Source organism: Lipotes vexillifer, unplaced genomic scaffold (assembly GCF_000442215.2).
Source record: "Lipotes vexillifer unplaced genomic scaffold, Lipotes_vexillifer_v1.1 scaffold2385, whole genome shotgun sequence".
Taxonomy (NCBI): Eukaryota; Metazoa; Chordata; class Mammalia; order Artiodactyla; family Lipotidae; genus Lipotes; species Lipotes vexillifer.
In genome coordinates, this window is record NW_006794923.1 from 110378 (window position 1) to 122776 (window position 12399).

At 42.8% G+C, this 12399-nt stretch overlaps 1 protein-coding gene across 1 annotated transcript in view; it reads left to right on the forward strand.

Annotated features, from left to right (window-relative positions):
- F8 (coagulation factor VIII) overlaps positions 1-12399 on the forward strand; it is a 121091-nt gene that overhangs the window by 13995 nt on the left and 94697 nt on the right. Inside the window, exons 2-5 of the mRNA XM_007467355.1 lie at positions 78-199; positions 3190-3312; positions 7750-7962; positions 11834-11902. Coding sequence (XP_007467417.1) covers positions 78-199; positions 3190-3312; positions 7750-7962; positions 11834-11902 — 527 coding nt within the window. The remainder of the gene's footprint in view (positions 1-77; positions 200-3189; positions 3313-7749; positions 7963-11833; positions 11903-12399) is intronic.

Consider the following 12399-nt stretch of genomic DNA (forward strand, 5'->3'; position numbering starts at 1 on the left):
AGTTCCTCAGCTGTTTTTTAAAGTGGGTTCAAAGAAGGGTCAACCAAAATGAATGACTTTTTCCTTTTTTCACACAGGTTTTCTCCTAGAGTGCCAAGACCTTTTCCATTCAACACCTCAGTCATGTACAAAAAGACTGTGTTTGTAGAGTTCATGGATCAGCATTTCCACATTGCCAAGCCCAGGCCACCATGGATGGGTAATGCAAACAATATTGACTCGTTGTTACGAAACTGGGTATCTTATTTCCTTGCAAGGATTCCCCAGTCTTGGGGCTGCAGTTTTCTTGGCCAGGCTTTCCCTTATTACCACCTCTCAGGGAAATACACTGGCTGAATGGTCTCAGTCTTCTTACTGGGCCCTCCTCCTCTGCTTGAGTGCCCTTTATTTTGGACCTGGGTTCATTTTATTTTCTCTCTGCTTCCAAATCCCTAGCTGATCTTATCCAGTCTCGTGGCTTGAAAATATCATACTTGCCAATAAGTCCCAAGTTTATATCTCTAGTTCAGACTGCTTGCTTGATACCTCCACTTAGGTGTCAAATAAGCATGTAACAAGATGTTAAGATGAGACATTTCCTAGCTTAGAATGATTGCTCAGAATTATAGGTGACAAGTACCCCCAAATTCTAAAGAGAGATATCAGGCCACCTATTCAGGACTTGGTCAGGTAGTGGTCCGAAATTGGTTCGGCAACCTTTACCTCCATCCTATATAAAAGAAGGTTAGGAACTTATGAAAGAGTTTAGATTTGAATATTTCTTTTTTTTTAAAATGTAATTAATTGATTAATTTTTTGGCTGCCTTGTGTCTTTGTTGCTGTGTGCCGGCTTTCTCCAGTTGCCTCGAGCAGGGGCTACTCTTCATTGCGGTGCGCGGGCTTCTCATTGCGGTGGCTTCTCTTGTTGCAGAGTATGGTCTTTAGGTGCGTGGGCTTCAGTAGTTGTGGCTCGCGGGCTCTAGAGCACAGGCTCAGTAGTTGTGGTGCATGGGCTTAGTTGCTCCGTGGTATGTGGGATCTTCCTGGACCAGGGCTCGAACCCAGGTCCCCTGCACTGGCAGGCGGATTCTTAACCACTGCACCACCAGGGAAGTCCCCTTGAGGATTTCTTTTGAAAGCATTTTGGTGTTTTGTATATTCCCATGGGGGGAGGGAGGCCTCTCCCTCATGTCAAGCTGCAGAGAGGGAGGCTTCAGGAGAATCATTTAGAAAACTTGACATAGTTCTTCTGGGGCTTGGAAGATACTGACTAGTGCCTGATTTTTATCTGGAAAAACTTTCAATGCCAGAGTGTTGGGGAGCTTCCCCTGATGGCATAATAAGGAGAGTGGGCTATAACAGAGGCTAACTGCACTGCAGCTGTTACGTGTGAGACCAGGAAGGTCATAGGACAAGACTTGCCTCAAGAAGACCCTGCCTGAGAGGACTTCCTGCCAGGGCTAGGTGATCCCAACAGAAAAGGTCTATGTGATTGTACTGTCAGAAGCAGAAACTGAGAGGAGAGAGAAAGTGACAGCTGGAGAGGGCGTATCCCATGGCAGGGGGAGGTGGAGTAGGACGTCCCCATATTGAGAGGGAGAGAGTCTCTAAAGGACTCATATAAGTTCTCTAAGAAAGAAAGACCCAGAATTTTGGCATGTGCCACATTCAGGGGGTACCAAAGCCAAGAAAGATCTTGTCAGCATGTATCTTTTTGCACTCTTGTCCTTTGTCCACTAGCTCCAACTTCAGAAAGTCCAGAGGCAGTAAAATGAGAAAGCAGTGAAGCTGCCAACCAAACTTCCTTTTCCCATTACAGGTTTCTGAGCCTGTTTCAGAACTGAACTGGAGGAGGGAGGGACCCTTAAATTGCAGGTGACATCAAAAATTTGATATTAGACCAGACTGGATTTATTAGTACCTAAAAATGATACTCTTAATGTGTGAAGGTTACTGGAAAAAAAGTGGGACTGTTCAAAATGCAACAAAGGGAAATTCCACATACAATTAAAAACTATGAAAAATAAACCTATTTCATATTTTCATCCCATTGAATCCAGTCCATTCAATAAAACCATTTGTAGGCATCTTATACTTAGTATGTATATAAGTCAGAAGTCTTGATTTTCCTCTAAATTTTCTGTGCCATGGCCTGACTACCACCCACTTGCACAAACCAAAATCACAGGAGTCATTCCTGGCTCTCTCACTTTTTTCCCCACCTATCTTCAATATCCAACCCATGAGCAAGTCTTGTTGACTTGTTGACTTTGTTGAAATAAATAGACTACCAGATATTTCTCCAGAAAAGATGGGTTTATTCAGGATCAGCAGAGAATTGCAATCTGGGATCTGCAACCATGGCAAGCTACAAACAAGTCCCTGAATAGCAAAGGGAGAGGAACACAGTTTATAGAGGGGAAAAGGAAGTTGGAAAGGCTAGAGTAAACAAAGAGTCTGTGGCTGCTCATTGGCTGAGTCCTTGCCAGGAAAGATGAGGAGTCTTCTTCCCCTTGGGTTCTGCTATTGTCACAGGGTGTGAGAGCGCCCCCTTCTGGTTTCCCAACTCTATTTAATTGATGTTTCTGTTTATTAATATTTTTTACACTCTTCCTCCAAAACAAGTCCCAAGTCTGCTTCTTCTAAATTCCAAATTCATCCAGACTGCTGTAGCCTACAAAGTCCTACATGTTATGTTCCCTGCCTGCCTCGATAACCTTATTTTCTACTATTCCCTTGCTCATTCACTTTGCTTCAGCCACATGTTAGTTTACCATATTTAAAGTGTCCTCTACTTCCTGCCTCATCATTTTCTAGCACGCCATCATCATTTATAGCATTTATAACAACCTACAATTTTCTTCTTTCTTTATTTACATGCTTAATGTCTCTAGAATGTGATCTCCATGATCTATCTTTTTAACTACTGCATCTCTCGTGCCTAGGGCAGTTTCTAGAATATAGTAGGAACTCAGTTATTAGTTGAATGAATAAATGCATTGAATGAATTGCCAGAAATCTGTCTTCAGAACAACTATGAGGCTGATCTGGTTATAGCAGTTTATGTATTCATTCATTCAGCTACTACTTTTTATCCATAACGATAGGGGCATGCTTCTCTACTGTGACTTTGACCATCACTTTTGTGATAACAGGTTTTCTGGAGTGCCACCCTCCAAATGACCTTTGGGGGACATCTCCTTCTTGCAGGTCTGCTGGGTCCTACCATCCAGGCTGAGGTTTATGACACGGTGGTCATTACACTTAAGAATATGGCTTCTCATCCTGTTAGTCTTCATGCTATCGGCGTATCCTACTGGAAGTCTTCTGAAGGTGAGTCAAATGCCCTCCTATTGTCCTGTCATCCTAGGGACAGAAGAGTATTGAGTATAAGGGCATAGAGCTACTGAAAGGTGGATTCAGGATTCAAACCTAGGCCCATTTCATGAAGTCAAGAACCTTGTCATTTCAGTCTAAACCCTAGAGTTTGTTGCTGTCCCCTGTTCTCCCTCGGGGAGCCAGGCCACGGATGTTAAAAATCCCACTGTAGGGGCTTCCCTGGTGGCGCAGTGGTTGAGAGTCCGCCTGCCGACGCAGGGGACGCGGGTTCGTGCCCCGGTCCGGGAAGATCCCACGTGCCACGGAGCGGCTGGGCCCGTGAGCCGTGGCCGCTGAGCCTGCGCGTCCGGAGCCTGTGCTCCGCAACGGGAGAGGCCACAGCAGTGAGAGGCCCACATAAAGGAAAAAAAAAAAATCCCACTGTATCTGCCTTCCTATGCCCAGAAAACTTCCTAGGGAGGATCAAGGCCCATGGTATAGAAATGAAACAGAATTCTCCTTCTCCTTCCTTAGATTCAGACTTTCCAGATATCTCCTCTGCCTCCCCTCCCCCCAACTTCTAAATATGTGATTAGGGCCAACTAGCAGAAGCACAAGCTGACCTCATTACAGCAAGCAACCTGTTTGGCCACAGTCCCCAACCCAACTAGCTTCTCCTTAACCTTCGCAGTGCAGGAAGGGAGTGAAGGGAGAGCCACAACAGACTGTGATATTGCCCAGATAGACTATGGCATATACAGATCAGGAAGATTCAAGCAAATCATTAAGAAATTATTGGAGCACGTGCCCTGTATTGTACGGTCTAACTATGCTTATGCGTTGACTAATTTCTCAGTCTGAAATTGGAAAGCATTAGTTTTCTAGGTTGCACTTGTTAGGTCAGGGCAGACCTGGACTGGGGGAAGGTGAAAGGCAGGAGAGGGCAGGTGCTATAGAGGAAAAGTCATCCCAGGGTCTGACTTGTGCCTGGCAGGCTATTTCCATGAGGTTTATCTACTTGGAAGCTTCCAGAACTAATCTAGGGGCATTTTAGAGAGACCAGGGTTCCCACAATTCTGCAGCTGGGAGCTGACCATAGAGATGACTCTTTTGCACCCTAAGCCTGGTGAGTTCTGGGAAAATAGACTATCATCTCTCACACATACATCTACAGTGGTTCTTCCCAGGAACAACACAGTGAGTCAATGGCTTAATGCCCACGCGATTTACGATCCTAGCACGAGCCTGTGTATTTATATGTTATGATCCACAGGCTCCTGGCCTTCTTAGACTAGCCTGGGGGCCCCAGGATGTAAGTTAAATCTGTGACGATGTTGAGTATCACTTCATATGCTTGTTGACCTTTCTGATATCCTTTTGTAAAGTATCTGATCAACTGTTTAAATGTTTTCTTGTTGAAAAAAAATGAATTGTTTATCTTTTTCTTATTGATTTGTAGAGGTACTTTATATATTCTGAATACAAATCCTTTGACAGATATAAATATTTGCATATCTTCTTCCAGTCTGTAGCGTGAATTTTAATTTTACTCTCTTAATAGTTTTCTTTTTTGGTAAACAGAAGTTCTTAAAGTTAATTAAGCACGAAAATTCAACAGTTAATGAAGCACAAAAAAGGTATCACATTTTTTTCCTTTTATGTTAGAGCTTTGTGTCTTATTTAAGACATTTGCCTATCCCAAGGTCATGAAGAATTTCTTCTATGCTTTCCTCTAGAAGTTTTATTATTTTCCCTTTCATACTTATATCTGTGACCCATCTTAAATTAATTTTTGTGTATGGTTTCCCTATAGCATCTTTAAACAGCTTTGTTGAGGTATAATTTACATACCACAAAATTCACTCATCTAAAGTAGTTTGATGACTTTTACTAAATTTAGACAGTTGTGCAGCCATCAACACAATCCATGTCAAGAAGTTCTGTCTTTGCAGTTCAAGCCCCAGTCCCACTCTCAGTCCCAGACAACTTCTGATCTGATTTATATCTCTATAGCTTTGCAAGCCTGTCATTTTTATCTCCCAAACCAACTCTGGTAAATTATATTTCAGTTCACCAAATAGTCATCTCCTCCCCCAGAGTGGCAAGAGTACATTTCCCTGCCATGTTGTTGTTGGATGTGGCCATGTGCTGTATGCCAAGATAGCTAGTTCACATGGAGTGTCTGTCAAAGGAAATTTCAAGTTTGGTCTTGAGCTGAAAATGGAAACCCAGTACTAGAGAAAGGCTTTTAATTTCTTCTCTGGACAAGTGGCGTTCTAAGACACCAACCTAGGCTGTAAGTAGGTCCACAAAATGAGGATCTGAGTAGGAATGAGATGAGGTTGGCCATGAGCTGCCAAACTTTGAGGGAGCTGTGAAAGACAGTATGGGGGCATACGAGTTAAGAAGTGCCAACCAAAGCTGCTGAGCAGACATCAGGCAAAGGAAAAATAGCTGAAGGCACCAGAGAGTGAAATGGAGTAGCCTCTGAAGCACAGCATTTGTCCTGTGGTAGAGTAGTCATGCCCAGGGGTCACTGAGCTGTGGCCCTTCACGACTGAGACCAACAAAAATCCTTGGCATGGGGAGTCAGAATGTGGGTCTCAACTCCTGCTGGACACCCAGGAATTTGGGATGTCTCAGCAAGGTAGCTTCTGGGGGCCTAGGCCAGACCTGGGGCAAGGCTGACCCAGCAGCAGCAGGGAGTTGAATAGAGGGCTAACCAGGACACTGGAAGCAGGCAGGCAGACTTTCTGAACTCTCAAATGTCCCAACAGTGTTCTTCCTCATATAATAGAAGATAAAAATTGCACAAAACACATTCTGCTTAGAATATTTGTGGTGGCTGATATATAAGCTCAGGTAAGACTCTGATGGAGACATTAGTAGATATGTGAACTTTAAAGGCTGTGCATAATGCTTTTTCCCAGGCACCGCCTACTTCACTTGGTCTTGACAAATCAACTTTGTCTTCACCAAAGGATAGACCTTGTTATTAGCAACCTGAGAAGAACCCCAAATCTCAGGTTCAAGCTTTCAACATTCTGAACATCACTTCCTACTTTTCCAGCTGTCATTCTCTCACTGCCCACTCCCACAATTCTTCATTCTCATGGGGATCCACCATGTACTGACCCTACAATTTTTCACCATCTGCCTTGCCAAGGCAGGTATAATTTTCACACGTTCTTGGCCTCTCATCAACCCCCCAACCCCAACCTTAGTATTAGGAAAAAGGACATTCTTTTCCTAATGAAATATTTCAACCAAATAAAGGTACAGGAAATAATAGAGCAAACAAACATGTACCCATTACCTCACTTTGGCAAATCTTAACATTTTGCCATGTTTGCTTACTTTATTTTAAGAAATTAAACATTATAGATATAGTTGAAGCCCCTTCTTTACCCGTCCGTGATCCCCTCCCTCCCTATGCAAATGTATTCACTATTCAGAATTTTATACCAACCCACAATCACACAGACACCTGAACCACACTCTCCAACCTGAGGTACAACTCACGTTTTTCTAAATGTCCCCCAGGATCTGCCAAGCACAGGTATTGGTCTGCTGTTGCTTCTGGATGAAGCCAGTTGTCCGTAATGCTCACTGGAGGGGCACCCCTTTACCAAAGAGGCTGACTGTATAGTGGGCCAGTGCAGGGGGTCTCTTGTACAGCTCTGCTGGAGAGGTCCCTCTATTAGATGTATAGCTGTTGTGGGGTACGGTGGGGTATAGATGAGGAGCACCCTGAATGCCTTGGGAGGCTCTGGAGTCCCAGAGACCCTGATGAATCCGAGAAGCTGAGGTGAGTTGCTAGAAAAATAGTTCAATAGAAGTATAAGTGTTACGGTCAGTGAGTTTCAATATTTTCTACTTCAGTCCACTGAAATGATGTAGAAGCAATGACACGTCACTAACAATGAAAACGTATAGTGGTCAGTGTAGAATAAAGGCATCAGGATAATCCAGGGGTCAATTTGAACATCACTAAGGATGGGACAGCCAGAAAATATCTGCCCCTGATATGGTCTGGCCCGCCAGAGAAGAACCAAGTTAAAAACAGCATTAAAAAAAATCTCTGCGTCTCACCCTTCCCTGACCCTCACCAGTGCTCAGTAAAGAGTCTGGGACAAGAGTACACACCCATGTATGTCTACTGAGTTGAACTGACTTGAATTAGGTAAGAAGATGTAATCATGAAAGCAGTATTGTTGTTACAGTCTGGAGGTCTCAGAGGACCACTCAACTGCTCATGTTTGCATTAGTGGTCAAGAACTCCTCTGCAATATATAAGGCTGCTCCCCATGTATAGCTGCTACTTGTTAGTATTCCAAATTAAGTTTCAGGAACACCGTTTCTTGTGTAGAGTCTACTGGTGACAATAAACTTGATGTTTCCTTGAGTGGGCAATGGGCATAGAAAGGACAATTTTATCCCTCCTTGATTTAGGTGCTGAATATGAGGATAAAACCAGCCAAAGGGAGAAGGAAGATGATAAAGTCATTCCTGGTAAAAGTCATACCTACGTCTGGCAGGTCCTGAAAGAAAATGGTCCAACGGCCTCTGACCCACCATGTCTCACCTACTCATACCTTTCTCATGTGGACCTGGTGAAAGACGTGAATTCAGGCCTCATTGGAGCCCTGCTGGTTTGTAGAGAAGGTAAGTATAAGAAAGGGTAGGGTTGAGATGAAATAAGCAGGCAAGTACAAACATCTGAAAGAGGTTTCTTTTCCCTAGTATCATGCCATGGAAAGGAGAATAATGTAGTCTCCGAGAAGAAGAGATGCCCATCCTATGTAGCCAGAATGCACTCTAATGTTCAAGAAAAGCCAAGTTCTAGAATTAGGTCTCTCTTCTCTTCTTCTACTTTCTACTTCAGATATCCTATGGGCTGTCTCAGTGGTGCCTTTTATAATTTTGTGTTAGGTGCCTTGAAACCTCCATGAAGGTAAATACATCCAAGTGTGTGATCAATGGCGTATAGACCACTTCAGGAGGTTAGTCATCTGTAACCCAAAAACATAAAAATCTGAGAAAAGCAAGCATTTATACATGTTTATAAGTTCTTATTTTAAAAATCATGGTAATTTAAATTAAACCTTTTATAAAAATTTTTTTCCCCGGGAATTCCCCGGCGGTCCAGTGGTTAGGACTCTTCACTCTCACTGCTGAGGGCCCAGGTTCAATCCCTGGTCATGGAACTAAGATCCCACAAGCTGCACGGTGCAGCCAAAAAAAAGAGTAAAAAAAAAATTATTGAAGTATAATTGACCTACAACACTATTATAATTCTAAGTGCACAACATAGTGCCACGTGAATGAACAAATGAAGAGATGCTCAACATTGCTAATCATCAGGGAAATACAAATCGAAACCTTGAGCTATCACTTCACACATATCAGAATGGCTATTATCAAAAAGGCCACAAATAACAAGTGTTGGCAAGGATGTGGAGAAAAGGGAACCCTTGTGCACTGTTGGTGGGAATGTAAATTGGCACAGTCATTATGGAAAACAGTATGGAGGGTTCTCAAAAAATTAAAAATAGAGCTACCATACGATCCAGCAATTCCACTTCTGGGTATTTTTCAGAAGAAAATGAAAGCTCTAATTCGAAAAGATGTATGTATCCCAATGTTCATTGCAGCACTGTTTACAACAGCCAAGATATGGAAGCAACCTAAGTGTCCATCAACAGATGAATGGATAAAGAAGATGTGGGGAATATTACTCAGGCATGAAAAAGAATGAAATCTTGCCATTTGTGACAACATGGATGGACCAGAGGGTATTATCCTAAGTGAAATAAGTCAGAGGGAGAAAGAACATACTGTATGATTTCACTTATATATGGAATCTAAAAAACAAAATAGGGCTTCCCTGGTGGCGCAGTGGTTGAGAGTCTGCCTGCCGATGCAGGGGACGCGGGTTCGTGCCCGGGTCTGGGAGGATCCCACACGCCACGGACCGGCTGGGCCTGTGAGCCGTGGCAGCTGAGCCTGTGCGTCCGGAGCTTGTGCTCCGCAACGAGAAAGGCCACAACAGTGAGAGGCCCGCATATCGCAAAAAAAAATAATAATAAAAAATAAAATAAAAATAAAAATAAAAAACAAAATAAATGAGGGACTTCCCTGGTGGTCCAGTGGTTAAGAATCCATGCTCCCAATGCAGGGAGCATGGGTTCAGCCCTGGGTTGGGGAATTAAGATCCCACATGCTTCACAGCATGGCCAAAAAATAATAATAATAATAACAAAACAGAAACAAATTCATAGATAAAGAGAACAAACACGTGGTTACCAGAGGGGAGAGAGGTGGAGAGATGAGTGAAATAGATGAGGGAGACTAAGAGGTACAAACCTCCAGTTACAAAATAAATTTGTCACAGGGACGAAATGTACAGCATGGGGAATATAGTCAATAACACTGTAATAACTTTGTATGGTGACAGATGGCAACTAGACTTATTGTGGTGATCTCTTGTAATGTATAGAAACATAGAATCACTATGTTGTGGACTTGGATTATATGTATAATGACATGTGTCCATTATGTTAGTATCATACAGTATCATATATGTCATATAGTATCATATATCATATAGTATGATATATATGTCATATATAGTATCATATCACTGCCCTAAAAATCCTCTGTGCCCTGCCTATTCATCCTTCCCTCTCCTACCCTCTGGCAGCCACTGTTCTTTAAATTGTCTCCATAGTTTTGCCTTTTCCGTATGTAGCCTTTTCATATTGGCTTCTTCCACTTAGCAACATGCATTTAAGGTTCCTCCATGTTTTTTTTTTAACGAAATTTTGCCATTTTTTAATTTTTAAATTTTATTTATTTATTTATTTATTTATTTATTTATGGCTGTGTTGGGTCTTCGTTTCTGTGCCAGGGCTTTCTCTAGTTGCGGCGAGTGGGGGCCACTCTTCATCGCGGTGCGCTGACCTCTCACTGTCGCGGCCTCTCTTGTTGCAGAGCACAGGCTCCAGACGCGCAGGCTCAGTAGTTGTGGCACACGGGGCTAGTTGCTCCGCGGCATGTGGGGTCTTCCCAGACGAGGGCTCGAGCCCGGGTCCCCTGCACTGGCAGGCAGATTCTCAACCACTGCGCCACCAGGGAAGTCCTCCTCCATGTTTTTCATGGCTTGGTAGCTTCTTTCTTTTTAGTGCTGAATAATATTCTGTTGTCTGAATGGACCAGTTTATTTACCCATTCACCTACTGAAAGACATCAATTTCACTACTTGATAATTTAAAAAATATAATAAAAAAAGTAAAATCTTTTCAGACAGCTTTACCTGTATTTTAAATTTGTATGGGTGAGTTAGTTTCTTCATCCAATTTAACTTTTACTTTCCAAGCATTAAGTGTACAAGAAAGGACTTCCCTGGTGGCACAGTGGTTAAGAATCCACCTGCCAATGCAAGGGACACGGGTTCGAGCCCTGGTCCGGGAAGATCCCACATGCCGCGGAGCAACTAAGTCCATGCGCCACAACTACTGGGCCTGCACTCTAGAGCCCACGAGCCACAACTACTGAGCCTGTGTGCCACAACTACTGAAGCCCACATGCCTAGAGCCCATGCTCCACAACAAGAGAAGCCACCACAATGAGAAGCCCGTGCACTGCAACGAAGAGTAGCCCCCGCTCGCTGCAACTAGAGAAAGCCAGTGCACATCAATGAAGACCCAATGCAGGCAAAAATAAATAAATTAATTAATTTTTAAAAAAGAGTACAAGAGAAGAAAGAACATTATAAACAAAAGTCTTCCTACTCAAAATAAACCTGCAAAGAAAACTTCCCAATCAAGTGAAAAAGTATGCTAAGAAAGACAGCTAACAAATTCAACAGTTAAAGCATGAAGCAAGCTTATTTGTGACATTGATAACTTTAAATATTGATATACATGGTGTTCATCTAAAGTGTGAGTATGTGTTTAATATAGACAGTACTTTTTTTACTTTGCTCATAACTTTTTTTTTTTTTTTTTTTTTTTGACTGCTGTGGCCTCTCCTGTCACGGAGCACAGGCTCCGGACGCGCAGGCTCAGCAGCCATGGCTCACGGGCCCAGCCGCTCCACGGCATGTGGGATCCTCCCGGACCGGGGCACGAACCCGCATCCCCTGCATCGGCAGGTGGACTCTCAACCACTGCGCCACCAGGGAAGCCCTCTTTTTCTGTTTTATGTTTGTTCTGAATATATACATATATATGAAATGTGGTTATATGGACTTGTAGTTTGTATGTCTTTTAAATTTCTTTTTTAGTAATTAATTTTTAGTGTATCTTATAAAAGTAAGGGTCTGCAACAAATCTGAAATTTTTTAAAAAGCCCTTTACCCCAAATAATTTTAGAATTACTGGCATAGGAGATGTGACACCAAGAAAATAATGTTATGGTGAAGTTAATAAGAGACCAAGAGACAAAGCAGTTGATGAAGTAATGTATCCTCGTAGTGTCATTTTCCTATGAGAGGATTTTCAATAGAAGATAAGTGCTCTCACTTCTTTTTCAGGGAGTCTGACCAAAGAAAGGACACAGACCTTGCATGAATTTGTACTACTTTTTGCTGTATTTGATGAAGGTTAGTGAGCTGCAGTCTGAATTTTGGTCTCCTGAAAGAAATGAAATATATTAATTTAATGTGGTACTTGAGCATGAGGGCTGTTAATGTCCAGAGGAAGTGATTACAGAAATATCATAAACGACATTATCATTCAGGAATGATGCAGACAGGGATGAAAATGAATTCCAAGGAAAAAATGCAAGCTGAGTTTCACTGGCAGCTATGAAGTAAGAAGATAGAGTAGCTGGGTAACCTTGTCCCTCTTATTAAATCCATCAACAAAGACTTTTTTCTTTACTTTCTCTTTGTTTTTTTCGCTTTGAAGCAAAGGAAAGTTTTATTCTTTATGCAAAGAACGGAGAAGTGCAAGCTTGGACTCTAGAGCAAACACCCTTCCGACAGGCCGTAGGTGGGGCTGCTTTATAGGGACGAGGGAAGGGGCGGAGCTCTCCCGGCAGGCGCAGCTGCAGACGCAGTGCGTGCACAGAGTCTCTGCACACGGCCTGCTGCGGCTG